This window comes from Platalea leucorodia (genome assembly GCF_965183815.1).
Source record: "Platalea leucorodia genome assembly, chromosome: 2".
Classification (NCBI taxonomy): Eukaryota; Metazoa; Chordata; class Aves; order Pelecaniformes; family Threskiornithidae; genus Platalea; species Platalea leucorodia.
The window spans coordinates 18,983,620-19,001,964 of NC_138824.1; the positions used below are offsets into that span (position 1 = coordinate 18,983,620).

The 18,345-nt window shown below is 43.0% G+C and overlaps 1 protein-coding gene across 1 annotated transcript in view; it reads right to left on the reverse strand.

The window, feature by feature from the left end:
* Positions 1-1,003: 1,003 nt before the first annotated feature.
* The window catches only part of ARHGAP20 (Rho GTPase activating protein 20), a gene marked incomplete at both ends in the record, with an annotated part of 62,180 nt that continues 44,838 nt past the window's right edge, over positions 1,004-18,345 (reverse strand). Inside the window, 8 exons of the mRNA XM_082305035.1 lie at positions 1,004-2,058; positions 3,631-3,742; positions 4,208-4,397; positions 5,385-5,494; positions 6,911-7,072; positions 10,000-10,178; positions 14,650-14,832; positions 16,778-16,844. Coding sequence (XP_082161161.1) covers positions 1,004-2,058; positions 3,631-3,742; positions 4,208-4,397; positions 5,385-5,494; positions 6,911-7,072; positions 10,000-10,178; positions 14,650-14,832; positions 16,778-16,844 — 2,058 coding nt within the window. The remainder of the gene's footprint in view (positions 2,059-3,630; positions 3,743-4,207; positions 4,398-5,384; positions 5,495-6,910; positions 7,073-9,999; positions 10,179-14,649; positions 14,833-16,777; positions 16,845-18,345) is intronic.

Genomic DNA, 18,345 nt, shown 5'->3' on the forward strand with positions numbered 1-18,345 from the left:
CTGAATTTATGACATAACAAATAATATTTAATATATAGCATTGAATGCATACACATCAATACCAGTGCTGTAACAACAAAACAGAACTCGTAAAATTAGCAGCAGTTTTTTGCAAGTACAAAAATACACATTTTTTTCAGAACATATATAATAGCAAAATTTATCAGGATATATTATACAAACTCAAAGCATTTAGATAATGCATTACTTTTAATATATTATATGATGTTTTAGATGCTGCATAATAAAATTACATGTGTTCTGCTTGCAATAATACATAATGCCATTTACAGCAATGTTAAGAAACTATTCACAACTTAAACACGAACAGAACAGCCAACGAAGCACAATAAATGAAACACACAGAGTTGCGAGGTGTCAGTTACAAGCTTCAGCGTTTCTCTTTACATATTTTTGAGCTTATTTTTTTTCTTTCTTTTGCAGCGTGAAAGAAATAACTACACCTATCGACCATACCTTATAAACATACAGAAAACAATACACTTATTCCTTGGAGGACAATGAAGGTAATACCTATCAGTTTCAGAACAGTAGTATAATACCACAGTTATGGAATCTATGCTGACTTTCCACGCTACATCAAAACCACAAAGGACTGGGACTCACATCCACAAGGCTCAACACACGAGTGGTGAAGGGGAGAGGCCCAGCAGGCAGCCTGCTGCCCTGGCAGGCTCAGAGAACAGGGCGCTTCTCTTAGTTACCTCCTGGGACCCCTCCGGATTTTCGGGAGAGTTCTGTTTGCTTGCTTTTTAGCAATTTTTATTATTCTTACAATGTTCTTGCAAAGCTTTATCTGGGAACATTACTCAGACAGTTTCCTAAAAAAAGAAAACCTGCAAATCTGGGGACTGCTCAATTAAATTTGAACAACCTGGATATTGAACTTAAAATGAACACACATTAACACCAAAGGCATTTTCTTTACGGTGTTTATTTTAAGTGTTAAGATTCCTCCGCAAAAAAGCTTTGGTCAGTCTCTTCAAACATTGGATTGCTGTAATGCTCTTCTAGACCTCCTCTTTGATCTTGGATCATGAAGTCTGTCTCTTCCTGTGACTTTCAGAGGTAATGGCTGAATGTCAGGCTTAATCAAATAGCCGTCAACTCCGTCAGTAGGTTTCAGGGGCTGTTTCAGGGGCTCCACCAAGCCCCCCTCAGCCAAAGCATCGGTAGGTTGTGGAGATGGTGGCAGCCTGGTGGGTGTAACCAAATAGTCATCAGCCGCTTCAGCGGCAGTGTCTTCGTGTTTCTTTAGCGACTGAAAAGTGCTATCGAAAGGGGAGGAGGTTTCAGTTGGGGTAAACACAGATTGGTCTGAAAACTGGGAGAAAGCACTGTCCAGAGAGCTCATTGATGACACAGATGGAGACGTCCCAGGAGAAGACAGGCTAGAAGAGCTAAATCCTGAGCAAATATTTAATCCCTCTGGCGTTGGAGGCAGGAGGCAATGGGACAAGTCTTTCTTTTCGACGTTTTGGTTTGTGTTGTCACTTTTACCAACATTAATCCCTATAATCAAGCTCTGATTGATAAGCTTTTGCCCCTCCATCTGCAATGACCGAAGCTGACGGAGATAGTCTTCGTCTTCATGAGACAGGACAATGTCACAGCTGGCTTTGCGTGTTGCTTTCTCATGACTGTCACCAATGCGGGCAAAGCTGGGGGCGAGGAGGCCAATTGCCGGCTCTGAGGAGCGTCTGTGTCTCCTCAAGGTTTTGAGAGCGCCTGAGGTAGCTGCTGAAGAGAAGCCCAGTGCATTGGAGCAGAGAGACTCGTTCTCCGAGTTTTCTTGTGATGAAAACTTATGGTGTACATCAACAGAAATTGCCAACTGTTTCGATTTGGTTTTACTTTGGATTTCATCCACCTCTGTCTGCTCCGAATCACCATCGCTCAGAGTGAAGACAGACTCCCTGCTCCTGTTATCCTGATCTCGATTCTTAATCCAGTCGCTGGAAGAGGAGTCAGCTTCATCGTTCGCCTCATTTTCCAGGCTGTCGTAGGAAGAGTCATTCAGATGGAGAGAAGCAGCATCTGCAAGGACAAACCAAGTGTTAACACATCAGTGACTGAACCACCCTGCTGACAAGCAGCTGCATTTTGGTTTTTTTGGCAAGTGTTCTTTACTTTCAGAAGCATTTGCCCTTTAAAAATTCTTCAAGCAGAAATGCCAATAATTTCAGAAAAAATTGCTGTCTAATTTTGAAATGGAAAAACTGAAATGAGTGCTAAGTTCGCTTCAGTCCAGAAATACAGGATAATGGCACAAATAAGGGTTAGGTTTTTTGTGTTGTTTTTTTTTTTTCAAGTAGGGAACTTTAGTAGTAGGTAATCCAGCCGTAAACAATAATTTACATACAGTATATTGAATCAGTAATTTATTGAATTTTTCTGTTTGTTATTGAATATTGAAAGCAACATTTAATCTTTCTTTCCTTCTTTTAGGCAAATGAAGAAAACAGGGCATACTTGGTACTTTTATGGTCTTCCAGAAAATACAATATTTTTAAGAGCAACACTACGAAGAAAGTTCTAGTCTCAGTTTAAACAGTCACCTCATTTCCACTGAGCAGTGCACACCTGGGCCCTATTCCATACATGCGATAATTGGAATTACATTATATCTCTTTTGCTCTGGGCTACGCTAAGCTGACTTATCTCACATTTGCAGCAGACGGAGTTCACGCATGGGCAGTCACCATGCCTCACTGCGTGCCTGAAAACTTGTTCAGCTGCCGTAACCTACCGTGGGTCTGAGCTCTCAGTCCCAGCACATCCCAGCACAGCAGATCCCATGTGCTTCCACTCCTGGGGAGGGGGCAGGCCAAATTTCACTGGATTTCACCAAATTTCACTGGAGGCAGAGTATGAGGAGTTTGGGATGGCCACACCGAGTCAGTCTGGTATGCCAGAGCAAGTGCCACTCACTTTTAGTATAGGCCAGCTGTGCCAAAATTTATTTTACAGAAATGCTGCTTTATAAATATTTTAAGGAGAGACCCAAAACTCTAGTCAAAATTGATACTATCACAGAGCTGGAGAGAAAAAGAGCATTTATGATATTCTGGAATGCCCTGCCAACTAGTCTGTCAGACATTTTCAGTCACCAGTTCCATGATTTTTCTGTGCTAGGAGCAAAATCTGGATGTCCCATTGAAACCCTGGAGCTCGCTCTCTTTTGACAATGAAGAATAGATGCTTTCAGCCCTAATATAATGGTGTGACAGCTGTATTATAACCTTTGTTGATCACCGACTTCCCGATATTCTGGGAAAACATAGGCTGGGACAAAAATTCTTGACTTGAGATGAACCTTCCCCAGATTTTTGTCTTTCTTTTTCTTTGTTTCCCCTCCCCTCCTTTTTAACATAGTGGCTCAGATGACTGGAATAGGAGCAAGGGATTCTTTGGGAGAGCATTTTGTGATACAGTCCAGGTCTATGATAAGTTGAATCAGTGATTATCACCAATACTTTGGGCAAAGGAAAGAGAACAGCAGCATCTGGGAACCTCGCATGAAGAGGGAACAGCATTCTTCCATGGAATATACTGCTCTTTTGCCTGGCTGAGTTTAGCTGTCTAACACGATCAAAACATCTGTATTACCTGAGCCGTTCTCTCTCTTGCATGTCATCAGTATTTCTCCAAAGAGGGAGGTAATTTCCTCTCCAAAAATCCTGCAGCAATTCTCAGTGAGGAACTGTACCAGACTAGAAATCTGCAACGAAGCAATGAGAAAGCAATGTCGTGTCAGATTTTCCATTATTCCACTCAGGGCAAGCTCACCATACAAATGAGGAACGGGAGCAAACGCCCCCCGACAGCCAGGAACTCGTCTCCCAATCTCCTGGCCCTGAGGAAAACAGCCGGGCCCAGATAAAATGACCCAGTATACATCCTTGTATACACCTTTTCCATTTCTACTCTGTGCTGATCCAAGGTCACCACAGCCAGAGATCTTTTTGATGAGAGAAGCACTGTGCTAATACACTGGGTATTGCTTTATGATCTCCCTCCCCTTCTTCCAGGCAGATTATGAGAATGGATCGATGAATGTTTCTGGAGCCCTGATAAGAGGACAAGTCCTGATCTGAAGAGGTACTGACTGTTTTCACATTTGTAACAAACAGCTCGGTTGAACAGGATGAAGGTTAGTTTGTTTTTTTACTACGCTGCCTCTTACCTTTTTTGTAAATTCACTTTCTATATCAGGAGTGGAGGAAACAGGAGGCCAGAGCAGGCTAGGTGCAATGCAAATAGCCAGATTAAATGCATTCATCTGGTTCTCTTCAGATCGCATTTCTATACCATGCAGTACTCCAAAGATGTAACGTAAGAGAACAACATTAGCTCTGGGGAGCTGCTCTATTAACCTGAAAACATATACAAATGTAATTCTTCAAATTAGTGACTGGACGAAATAAAACCATTTTCCATAGATACACACAAGTCAAGATAATGGAAATACAGAAACAGGGTAACATGGTCCACTAATTAAACCAAGGAGCGTATTAAAGAGGTGTTATTGCTCAGCTGCTTTCCCTCACTGAGACACATCTCTGAACAGTTCTGTGGGAGGACAGAAAACACCCTAACACAGAATTAAAATTACACTCTGTCAAACTAATGAGCCAAGTACAATGTATGACATGAAACTGTATTTCACCTAAGGTGCCTGATAATTCACTATTCACTTAACTGAACAGTTCAGTTGTCTGTCCATGCCATCTAGTTGCCCTAAGTATCTATGTATGTAAGTACGCGTGAGGTCAGTTAGTGTACAAAGCTTTGTTTCCCATGACATAAACTTTGCCCAGTTTCTGTTTTATATCACCTGCAAGGGTGGAGGCTTCCCTTGTCCCTGTGCTCCAGTATTTCATTCACAATTCCATCTTGGCTTCAAAATGGTCACTAAAATTTGAGATGAATGAGGGGGAATATATGAGGAACTGATTTCAGCCACCCTTTCACCCAGGACCCTGAAGTTCCCTGTGGATGATTTTGGGTTTGGTATCAGGCAGAAATCCAGGTCTTGGATGGTGTATTTATAAATACTACAAATCTCTTTTTTCATGAAAGGATATTGTATTTATTTACTGGTATCCACAAAAGGCATAAAAACAGGACAAAAGAAAGTCACAAACTTGTCCCACACAGGCAATCGCTTAAGTATATATGTAAGTTTGAATGCTTTGTCATATACAAAGATTCTATGATTCTATTATTTTTAGCATATACAAAAGATATACAAATCTATTTTAAGAAAAATTAATTGTCAGTTGTAAGTTGAATATTTGAGATTCTGCATTCTGGGATATAAATTTATAGAAAAAGAATACAGAGAATATAAGTAACTCTACCTTTGGATGCTTTTTATCTTCTCTTCATTATTTCCTTGATCCATTACAGAGACCCACTTATCACAGAGCTGGGATGACAAAATGCTGCCTGGGATGTTGCGAAGAAAATCCTTATCAAGAGAAAAGAAGAACAAAACATGTGAACAGCTGTTCTGGAGCGTGGGAGGGAGTAGGAATAAGATATGTAGATACAAGAGGATGTATCAGTGGGACAGCACTAGCTGACAAGCATCTTGTTCTACACAGCAACCAAAACCAGCAGAAAATGATCTGAGATAAAGACATACTTTGGAGCATGCTTAAAGTGAATATTTTCCTGCTCTTTCCTCACCCTTTCCTGTCAAAATATAGGTATTTGGATGCTTCATCCGCTATTGCTGAACTAAAAAATCTGCAGCGGGACCAGATATTTTGATGCTGCATAATGTCTGTCTTTACTTTTCACTTAACTTCATCTGTAGTTCCCATTTCGTCTCCTTAGCTGACAAGCTCTGATACCACCGGACCATAAGCACTCCAAGGCACCCCTACCTTCCTTTCCCTAATCAATCCCTTTTGGTAATGGAGTACTTACACTAGTCACGGATAGTCTTGCTGCTCTGTTTCCTAATACCTCAACCACTGGCGGGCAAACTGTTGCAACTTGGGAAGAAGCCCAAATCCTAGCTTCCTAAACAAGCTAGGGTAAGGGAAGCTATGATGCACATGAATAACACATTTGCTCTTCACTGTTATAAATGCTAAGCAATTGCCCCTCAGGGAAACTGTTACCATGGGATGAGTATTAAACACCAGCACTTTGCATGGTGCAGCTGTCCTGCCCTAAGTGCATGTCCTAAATCCACCAGCAGGAAAGTAATTGTGTAAGTCTCACTCATGAAAACCTCTCACATGGTTGCAAGAGGAATGACTTTCTACAATAAAATTATTCCACTGAAGCAGTGATTGCTTGAGAATGGAGATTATTATTTCTTTTAAGCCAAAACTTCACATAAACAGATTCACTGTACTAAAATGTGAAAAGAAATATGCCAGTCCTCCTCGTAGCTGAAATTCTACTGAAGGCTTGGGATGCTTTTTGCACAAGGAACATTGTTTTTAACGTACAAGTCTGTAAGAAAAGATAATGCATGGGAAAATTAATCCAAATATTTTGGGCAACACTATACACTTGCTAGGGTCTGTAGTGTAGGGTATGACTGATGAGTAAGGAAACAGGTCTGCAAACCTGCCTTTCTAGTATTTCATTGACTTTTAGCAGAGAGAAAGAGAGTAAGAAGACCAGATTGTAGCTGAGACCTCAGGAAAGCTGGCAGCAAAACAAGCTGGCTAGTTCTCTTCTCCATCCTAATTCAGTGGTAGCCTCCTTTGTAGATCTTCACAATGTTAATGAGCCAGCCTGTTCTTCTTAATTCAGCCCACCACGTCCTCTTTGGGGCTGTCCCTGGGGAAAAGTCCTACTTGTTTGTGCCCGGGATCTGCACTGCTCTCACCCAAAAAGGGGGAAAGGAACATTCTTCACAAACCTTAAACAAAGATGCTGTCACAAATATGGATTCGCAGGCTAGGTCCACTTCAGCGCCTGAATCAAGCTTCTCCTTGAGCTCTTTGCAGGTTTTGGCACTTCCAGAGCGTCTGAAAATACCCTCAGTGGAAGGGCCCTCTTGGTAAAGGAGGGAAAGCATGTCCTAAACAAAATCAAAAGGCAGAGAGGCTTTCTCAGAAATGTATTTTATTGTCTAGTGCCATTCAAATGTAGTTTTGCCACTTTTGCCACAGGTCAAAACCTTTGAGTCCTCAAAAAGCTCACAAATCAAACACAAGTCAAGGTGCACCCACCAAGCCATGCCAAACTGCACAGCGAAGCTGTGGTCCGGGGCACTGATTTTGGAAAACATCCCCTCAGAAATACTGTGCTGCCACTGCTGAGCACTAATTTCCTACAAGATCTTCCAGGATATCTGCAAGTTTTAGCCAAGTCATTTAAATATATGAACACTGTGGTATGGGAAAAGGAGAGTGGTCCTAATCCAAAGCTCTGCATCTGACAGTGGCCTCAGCCAGACACCACTTTGCAGGGAGATATGAGACCCTCACTGCTCATCAGTGTGTTTGACATTATCACCGACCAGAGACGAAGACTTCTGTTCCCTGCCTAATGTCTGAAAAAAATGAGATTTTATCTAAGCTGGAAAGTGCTTTGTTTAATATCCATCTGCACTTCTACAGCAGATCAGAGTCGGATTTTTACCCCCTTTGCTTCTTGTGTGTGGTATCATACTCCTCAAGCAGCTCAGGGCTGTTAGCAGGACCACCTCTGGGGCAAGGTGGGCCTGGGAGGTCACCCAGAGGGGGCTAAAGCTTTGCTTATGGCTCTGCTGAAGCCAATGAGGCTGCAAAGAAGTAAACAGGTAGGCAGCTCACTAAATGAGATATTTAAAAGGAAAGGGAAAACAAGCAGATTCCTGCCTAGCTTTTAAAATAACAGGAGGGCCTCATTTCTTCTGCTAAATAAGAGAGAAAAAAGAGCAGAAAAGGAAATGCTGAAATCAGAGACCTCTCCTGAGGTAACATGTACATGATATTTTCCAGCTGCTTAATTCTCTGCAGTCTCCTGTGGGCCATCTCTCAGACCTGCTGGTCACCTCTCCCCAGGCCTGCTCCAAGCGATGTGGAATTTGTCATGTTTGTCTCTTCCAAGGGGGAAACGCGTGCAGATAGTCTCTGGGATTAGTGCATGCACACCGTCGTCTGAGGACCGAGTTATCATAAGAAATGGCAAGAAAATGGACACTGGGGGAGAGTCTGTCATCATTAAACTGAGTTACTGTAACAGTAATGGCTAAGCAGTGGGTTTTGGTGACTTTCCTAGTCTGGGCTGTAAGGCAGGTCTTCCTGACACACAGCGATGCAAATAAGTCTAATGGAAACTATTATTTTTACTTTTCTTCTTTAACATTTCTTTCTCACTCTTGCAGAAGTTGAAAGCCAAACATTCATGTAAGTGCAGACACTTTGGAGGAGCACCTTTCATGGTAGCAGGACTCGCGTCAGCATTTCCGTTTTCTTTGCAGGGATTTAGAGCTCTGTTGTCAAAGAAGGCTAAGTCCCACAGCACAGGATCTTAGCACATGAACGAATGCTTTGACAATATATTTTGAATAAAATACCCACAAGATAAATCTGGAAAGCCCCTCTTAAAGTGGTAAACCCAGACATAATTACATGAATGAAGCTAACGGTGTAAGACAATTCAGTGTGGCAATGGCTAAAAGAGAGCCCTTCAGCTGTGAAAGCACGTTTGAAGCTCTGAAGCAGAGCTATCAAACATGCCTGCAGCATTCATCCCTCATATTTTCCTTCTCTAGCAGGTAAATCCCACACAGTCCCTCAGATGCAGTATTCCATTCTCCAGAGATGCTGCATGAAATCAAAGGGAAGTTATACTTTGTAGCATAAACACAGTGTTCAAGATTCAAAGCACAATGTCTACCAAACTGTGATTCTGTGCTCAGTAGCTTTGGTTTTTTTCAGACAAAAAATTACTAATATTTATGTTTTGGAGAAATTTCTGAAATGCAGCATTGGCTCATCTCTCAGAGGGAATGAGAGACCAGGTTATTATAGAGTCCATCTCTGGAGGGCTTATTTAAATAACCTAAATTATAAAAATTTCTCAGAAGAAAATAACAAACCCACACTACTAAAAGACCTGAAAAGTCTTGGTATGATTCGCTATTCAGGCAGTGATAAAGCAGCACATCAAGCACAAGCTTAGGAGACAAACCATCTCTTCCTGTAAACTGGTGTAACCCCACTGATCTCAGTGGGGTCCTGGCAAGTTGCTCCAGCTGAAAGTCGGGCTGTTGGGACGAGAGGCCCAGTCCTGCGGGGCTCACTCCCACTCTGTAAATGTTTCAATTGCAGCTCTCAGTCCCGACCAAAAATGCCACACATTTGCCTTAATTACGCCTAGGAATGGGCTCTAGGACAACCTTTTTCATGTTCCTCGACTGGTTTTGAGAGCACCCACAGTGCTAGCGCTGCCTTGAGACAGGATGAAAAGATGCTCCTGCAGTCTCTGCCTTCCTGCTTATTTTTGCAGTGGTGCTGTCAGATGAAAAATGAGGACCCAGAGTGCTTGCCTGCCCTGGGATGCCTTCAAGAAAGGCTCTGAAACTGTCTACTTAAGGCCAGGTAGCATCTCTATGCACGTGTGTGCTCTCTATATGGGACAGTAGATGCCACATTTATGGAGCTGGGGATTTTACAGAGATCCTGGGAGTGGTTTAAAAAGTATGTCTGAACGTGGCATTTATTTACACTGTGTAAGTGAGGATTACAGAACCAGCCTTATAGCATGGGCTACAAAGAAGAATTAGCCCAGAGCAGCACACTGAACACACACATTTCTTAAGCTGTTTGTTATTAACCAGGCCTGACCACAGCATACATTAAAAACCAAAGTTCTTGCCGAGAACCACGAATGAGGTTTCCTTCTAGTTTCTCTACTTGGGTAATTTCAGTGTCCCATTTACAAAGTGTCCCCATGCTCTCATTCACTACACAAAGAAATTCCACCACTGTAAGAGCCAGCCCTGAGCCTAGGACTCACCAAGAGGGGTTTGGGCAGGTTGTCATCCTCACAGATGGCTGTTAGCAAGAGGCCAAACAGCTTCCCCGGAGCAGCAGATGTTGAGGAGAGGGGTGCATTGTCCAAGTGAGTGCCTGGGCCACGCCAAAAAGCCCAATTTATGATAGATCTTTTCCTTTTAAATGACTTTTGGCTTAAGTCTGGGGAAAGAGAAAGGTGTTTATTAGAAGAAATGCATTTCAATTCTAATTCCAGTATTTGTTTTGTGGTGGTTGCTATGGTTTCAAAGGAAAAAATGTCATGAACTCAACCAACTTCTTGGCATCTGGCTCAGCCTAATCCACCATGCACACACCTGCGTGTGTGTGTGTGTGTGTGTGTGGAGAATGTGCTTACGCTCTTAAGAGGATCACCAGGATCTGCACTGCACTGCTGGACCACAGCGTCAGCACTTACCACTAAGTGCAGGATGGCAAACCTCAGCCCACTGACTTCACACGGAGCTGGACTGTGCTAAGTAACTCATTTCCTACCCGCAGGTGCAAAACCACAGACCTTCTTCGGAAAAAAAAAATCCATAAACACCACTGCCCTCGCCTCAGCTTGCTGTCTGGAGGCACCCTAATTCCCCTGGCAATGTGGGAGAGCACCCGCTCTCTCCACAAGTAACACCAGAGAATCAACTAATGGGGTGAGACATTTTCAGACCAGGAAAAGTCGCCGCCTTTGCTCTCTTCTCTGCAAAGCAAGCGTATCATTAGTGGCATCGCTCCAAGCATTTGCTGACCATGGCCCAGGGACGGTGCCTGCCCTTTAATCAACGCCTTCCAGATGGCATTTCAGCATGCTGCTAACACACTGATGGGTGCCATTTGTCTTCATTTATTTTAATGTATTTCATGAGATATCTAAAGAGTATCACTAATTGAAGCTCTTATTTGCAGTGCACGGAGAAGGAAATACCAGTATTAGGATACAAAAAGGGTTTTTTTTATACGACCTTTCTCAACATCAGCCAGTGTAAATGCTTCTTAACAGCATGGGCTACTGTTAAGGGTGGGTTGAAACTGTTTATCATGAAAGTGCTAACGAGAAAAAACTTATTCTGATATATTTTTCCTTTTCTAGATATTGTCAAAGCCAGTCAGCTTTGATTTAGTAGCTTACCTACCCTGTGCACCTTTCTATTAGCTGGTTCTTCCACCTGGTCAAACATTTTGCTTTCTGCTGTTGTGGAGGGCAGAGGGTAGAACCAAGGCTTGCAGAAGTAAGGATTATGGTATAATACCAGATTTTTCTCTCCTATACTTTACTACACTTGTTTTTTAGCCCAAATAGTGATTTCCGTTATACGTCATTCCATTCTAGATCATGCTCCCTTTGGGAATGGGTGGAAGTCTTTTCATTAGAGGCTTACAGGATGAAAAGTTACAGTTTAACTCAAAATGTGAACATATGAATGTGAAAGCCTAATGAAAAATTCTTTTAATGAAAAATAATGAGGAGGATATACATTTTAAGCAGTCCAAAGCTTCATGAAATATAAGCTTGGCAGTATCTAAGGCTTTACTTGACACATCATGTTTTGGGAGAACATAACTAACCTATAACTTTCAAAACACCAATTTTTCTTTCAGATGAGCTGGATATTAGCACGTGAATATGGTTTGCTTCACTTGGAGTTCTATTCACACAATGGCAAATACATATTGGTGTTTTTTTCTGGCAACCCTGTAGATCTCAGTGGAAGTAAAAATTAAGAAGAAATGCTATTTTGGAGAACAAGGAATAGCAGAAGTGGAAGAAATGGGTCTTAAAATCAGGAACTTTTCTTAGTCTCTCACTGTTTGCTCCACTCTTAAAAGCCATGGCCCAAACTGACAATGTGAGCAAGGGGTAATTGTGATTAACTGCAGCTCTCCCCTGGGACAGGAAGGAAATCTTAATCAGTGTTCTTCAACATACCAGGGCAGAAACCAACAACTGATGTACGGCAACGAAATGCCCTGCCACTTACAAAGCTAGCATTCACTGAACAACAGGAAAACTCATCCTTTTCATATCCCCTTTTCTAAAAGGGTTGAGAAGTCTTAAGGTAAAGAGCAGATGAGAAGGGGAGGATGCACACTTTCTTTTCTTGAACCTGTGAAAAATTACAACACAAGCCCAGCCTCCTCTCAGCCAAGACAGATGCCAATTATTGCTCTGCAGAAGTGCTTCCATACAAAAACATCAGGGCCTTGCTCTGGTGGATTATTCTAGGCCAGAATCAGAAAAAAAGCAGTACTTCTTTGGTTGTAGATCTTGCTCAGAGCTCACAGCAGCCGTCTATTCTGCTCATATTTTACATGAAGGGAATTTCTCATCATAGGTAGTGTCCCAGCCATGCAAGTGGCATTTCCTCTTCTTGCAAACTAGCCAGAAACTTCTAAATAAAACCTCAGGTCTGTTTAGCAATGTAGCATCCTTTCTGATCAACCCCCTAACTGTCAAACAGTTTTCAAAGACCTGCTTTCTGTATTGAGACCAACTTGTTGAAATTTTGCTTTCTCTTTTAACAGATGATTAACTAATAATTTGGATTACAGACTAGCCACTGACAGCAGGCAGTTCTTTCAAGTTAAACTTTAAGCAAATCAGTATTTACAATAATTTTTAGACATGTGCTCATGAGCATTACTTAATGGCTATGTTTAACTGGTAGATGACCATTCCTGTTACATGCTGAAAGGCTGCAGGAGAGGCAACAGAAACACTCCAGTTCCTTCACACAGTAAATTCTTCTGTACTTTTTCTAACCATCCTGCCAGGACAGCTGATGCAACTACACTACCACAGCTGGTGTCCACACAGCTACTTATTTGACATGACAGCCAGTTGTCAGTCATGTCTGCCTGTCAAAACCTACAGTGCTGCCTAACGATGGTGCATGCTGGTACAACTGGGCAGCTACCCCTTGCTGCCTCCAGAAGGGATAGCATGTCCAGCACAGCGGTATCAATGCAGGGAAGTGATGGGAGGGAGGATAGCACAGCATGTGTGGCAGTGAAATGTGGGGTTATAGACTCCGTTCCCTGTAAATTTTCCCTGTATGTGGTGGTGTGCCTAGTGGTTACCTAACAACAACACAGATTTTGGCTTGCTGATCGGAAGATAAACCCAAAGGCAGATCATAGCCTTGGCTTGCACACAGCTACCCTTTGCCATTTTCCAAAACTGAAATAGGTGAGAAGAAAGAGTTAGGAAGAGCACAACGAACAGCTCTGTTTGCAAGATAATCTGGTTTGCAAGCAGCCAGACCTATACATCACTTTAAAAGGTTTTGTCTGATGAAAGTAGGAAAGGTGAATGGACTACAAGCCTCTTTCTCCCACTTAGCGCAGTCCCTGTGCATGACTTGCAGGCTGCCCCAGGCTTCTGCTGCCCCAAGGCCAGCCTCGCCTCCCCTTCTGCGGCTTGCACAGCACCGCTGACAACACATCTGCATTAGAACTTTACAGGCCTGATTTGCATTTCTATTTTCTCTTGCCAGTCAACATCAGCTGCCAAGCGGGGCCTGTAAACCTAATTACACCCCTTTGCTAGATTGCCTCATTCTTAAAATATGCCATGAAGTAATATATGATAAAATTACTGGGGAAGGGGGGATGAAGGAGTGTGGAAAGGAAATTAATTTATACAAAATGCAATCAATTTCCGGAATAATTTGTAATAGACACTGGTATAGCCTCACTATATTTAATTTCTAAAAACATTTCAAATGGATTCTATTCACATATTGTGGGAGATTTTAGCTATTGGGGAGTGCACAGGATGACAGTGTGCATATGTTATTTTTATTATTATACGGTCCTTAATGGTGAAGTAAGGCAGAGTTTCTATTGAGCTGAGCGTGCCAGTGTGTTAAGCACAATAAAAACACACCATGGGATGCAACCTTGCCTGACAGAGTTTTTAGTCTAATGCCCCAATCCTGTAAAGATCTCCTTGTTTGTTTTACTCATGAGCAGTGAGCAGTCATTGCGTCATTGATGGCAGAGTACAAAACAGAGAGCAGGTGCTCATATTTTTGCAGCATCAAGACCAAAGGCAGAAGAAAACATTACTGTCTTCATTTTCCTCAAAGAAAACTGAAACAAAGAAGTTTTATTCGCTCACTTCATCTAGGTACTCAAGTACATGCCTAGGCTTTGCCATGTGAGGGTCCCAGTGAGGTAGGTGTGTAGTCCTAAGTACCTTGTTGAGATAAAGGATGCTGACAAACGCTGCATGGGAATTCTCGGCTGAAGTCAAGCCTTGACTCCTGAACCATAAAACCACCCTGCCTTGCTACAGAGCACAGCAAGGGCTGTAAAGAGAAGCTCAGCTAATAGACTTATAAAAAATTGCACAGGAGAGATCTTGTCTTTCTTTCACTGGTTTTAGAACAACCATTTGACAGGCAGCTTGTCAAAATGTAACTTACAAAGATAACACACATACAACAGCACACTCAAATCAGGGAGAGCTACACTGCAAAATCCCCCGTGCAGCTGGAAGGTACATCTGCGTACTGCTCTTCTTTTTCCACCCCACCCCCTCCCCCATTCCGGCACGTTTGCTTTCTATACCAGAGCCAGGGAGGTAGCTGGGCTGTGGGTGGACGATGCTGGGGCGAGCGGGGCAACGTACCGTTCAGCTGCTGGCACACAGCCAGGCGGCTTGGCTTCAGCACAAACTGGCACTGCAGCTCCTGGGGCAGCTGCTCCGTCAAGAAGGACCCCTGGAGCTGCCTGGGGCAGGCACAGTGCTTTGATCCATGGGGCATAGCGTCACGAATGTGGCTCATTTTAATTCCAAAGGGATATTCATGTCCTGTTCAAAGAGAAATCATAATAATCTGTGTTGGATTGACTGGAGACTTGCAAAACTTCATCTGCCTTGGAGGAAAAGCAGATTTTGCATGCTGGCCTGCAGCACTTTCTCTCTCAGTAATCTCAGAATTGATGCTTTTCTGCATATTTACACCGGCATAAATCATACGCTGGCAGATACAGAGTTACTGTGTCCAGTGTAGTTAAACAGACATAAAAGTAAAACCAGACCTATTACAGCTGTATCACATAAAAGCCCATCAGAAAAAATACAAGTGACCTTCTGAATTCAGTGTTTATTCTTTCTGCTGATTTACTCGTGACGCTGAAAGTTTAGGTGCTGGTTGCTCACATGATTCTGGCAACAAATGAGATTTTGGGAGCAGCCATCTAATGAATTTTTGCTGAGCGTGCAAAACCAAAAAATCCAGTGTGAAAGTGATCTTCCCTCCCTCGCCATGCAACAGCCATCAACTCAGTCAAAGGAGACACAATTACAGTTCCTGTCTGAGGCTGAAACAGGAAGGAAACGTTAATCACAGGGCTAACGCAAATGAGCTACGCTTGGCATTAACCAGCATCTTTGGGGACTACACAGAGGCAATTCATTTCTGGAGGAGCATTCAAAAATGCCACCAGAAAGATATTTTTTGGACTTGTATAAAGACCTGGCAGTTGAAATACATTAAATATGGGCACAATGTTAAGACATTTTAGTTAACTTGCACTTAGACTTGAACACTGATAGTGGAAGAGACGTTATTTGAAATTATAGGTAGTGTGAAGCTGAAGCACAGTCAAACTCTGCTTCTGATGTCTGCCTATGATAAAAGCTGGCCTTATCTAATAAACCTTTGCATAAATATCAAGAGCGGCATCAATTTTATATCAGATTCTTCTTTTCCAAGGATTGTAACTTGAATTTTCAGTGAGATAGAGTCAGTCAGTTAGAAAGGCCTTTCCCATCTCTCAGTTCTCTGGTTCTATGTTTAAAACCATGGCTGTGATTTTAGCCGAAGAAGCTACACATAATAGTCAGAAAGACAAAGTCTGGTATGTTTCAAAGACAAAACAGTTTGCACTGTCTATAAGGTGCACAAGTTAGACATTTCATAAATATTAATGTTGTCTGACTCCAGCAAAGCATTTTGTACCTAAGGCTGCTTTAAGAAGGAATGCTAAGATTTACTGGGGTTAGATTTGCAGGAGGAAAACACAAAATCCACAAATTTTTCTTGTTCTAATCATCTGTGAACTCATATAGCACAAGTAATGCCAGGCTTCCACAGGGAAAGGTTCTTAATAACAGGAAGGGATTTGTTCTCAGTGAATCATGGGCCAAAATCAAATCACTGCATCCAATCACTTCTGAGCTTTGGGTTGATTCTTGGGGAGGAAATGTTTCAAAAAGCATTTTAGAAAGTGAATAAGCAATAATTTGCCCCTAATCAGAGGGGAGCTGTCACCCAGTAAGAGAAATATGGAATTGGAAAGGACCTCTTGAATCAGTTAACTTGAGTTGTGGGAGAAAAGAACATTTCTCAAAACTCTACTGAGTTTTGCTGAGGAGAGGAGTAAACAGTGCTATGGAAGTGTAGGAAGAAATATGGTAAAGCTGGACTGGCTCCAGGAGAGGAGGTGAGTGAGCGGAGAGGCTGAATCTGTAGAAAGACTGAGGCTCATGCAGCAAAACTGGGGCAGAAATAAATGAACTTTTTCAACCTCTTAGTGACACAAGCAGACAAATGCTCTTCAAAACAAAGGATCAGCATGTGACTAGCTCCCCAAACAGGCAAACTTGTGTGACAGGGAAGTAAGAGAAAAAACGGGAATAACAAAACAAAACAAAAGAGGAAACTGTATTTCAGTCTTCTCTGTGTTTTTTGCTTCCTTCAGCACTAAAAACTGAGTGAATGTTGAAAAACAAAACCATGTCAAGAACTTACCAATAAGAGGATAAGGAGCATCTTCTCTTCCTGAAATCACCCACAGTTTGTAGTCTTTTTCAGAGCCCTTTAAAACCAAAATTAAGAATAAGTTTGCCAGCCATTAAGAACAGGTTCGCGTTAGGTCTCTAAAAATGTAAGGATAATCTGCACCTTGCCAGCAGGGTCAAAGGAACCCCCTTTACTTCTGCAGTGCCCAAATTTGCCACCAGCAAAGCTTCTGAATTGTGTCTGTCATAGAATTATAAAATCATAGAATCATTCAGGTTGGAAAGGACCTTTAAGATCAAGTCCAACCGTTAACCTATCACTGCCAAGTCTACCACTAAACCATGTCCCTAAGCATCACGTCTACCCTTCTTTTAAATACCTCCAGGGATGGGGACTCAACCACTTCCCTGGGCAGCCTGGTCCAGTGCCTGACTGCCCTTTCAGTGAAGAAATTTTTACTAATATCCAACCTAAACTTCCCCTGGTGCAACTTGAGGCCGTTTCCTCTTGTCCTATCCCTTGTTACTGGGGAGAAGAGACCGACCCCCACCTCACTACAACCTCCTTTCAGGTAGTTGTAGAGAGCAATAAGGTCTCCCCTCAGCCTCTTCTTCTCCAGACTAAACAACCCCAGCTCCCTCAGCCTCTCCTCATAAGACTTGTGCTCCAGACCCTTCACCAACTTCATTGCCCTTCTCTGGACACGCTCCAGCACCTCCATGTCCTTCTTGTAGTGAGGGGCCCAAAACTGAACACAGTACTCGAGGTGCAGCCTCACCAGTGCCGAGTACAGGGGGACAATCACTTCCCTGGTCCTGCTGGCCACACTATTTCTGATACAAGCCAGGATGCTGTTGGCCTTCTTGGTCACCTGAGCACACTGCTGGTTCATATTCAGCTGGCTTTTGACCAACACCCCCAGGTCCTTTTCCGCCAGGCAGCTCCCCAGCCACTCCTTTCCAAGCCTGTAGCATTGCATGGGGTTGTTGTGACCCAAGTGCAGGACCCGGCACTGAGCCTTGTTGAACCTCATACAGTTGGCCTTGGCCCATTGATCCAGCCTGTCCAGATCCCTCTGTAGGGCCTTCCTACCCTCCAACACCACTGCCCAACTGTGTTGTCTGCAAACTTACTGAGGGTGCACTCAATCCCCTCATCCAGATCACCAGTGAAGATGTTGAACAGAACTGGCCGCAATACTGAGCCCTGGGGAACACCACTTGTGAGTGGCCACTGACTGGATTTAACTCCATTCACCACAACTCTTTGGGCCCGGCCATCCAGCCAGTTTTTTACCCAGCAAAGAGTACGCCTGTCCAAACCATGAGCAGCCAGTTTCTCCAGGAGAATGCTGTGGGAGACTGTGTCAAAGGCCTTACTAAAGTCCAAGTAGACAACATCCACAGCCTTCCCCTCATCCACTAAGCGGGTCACCTTGTCATAGAAGGAGATCAGGTTAGTCAAGCAGCACCTGCCTTTCATAAACCCATGCTGACTGGGCCTGATCCCCTGGTTGTCCTGTACGTGCTGCATGATGGCACTTAGGATGATCTGCTCCATAACCTTCCCCAGCACCA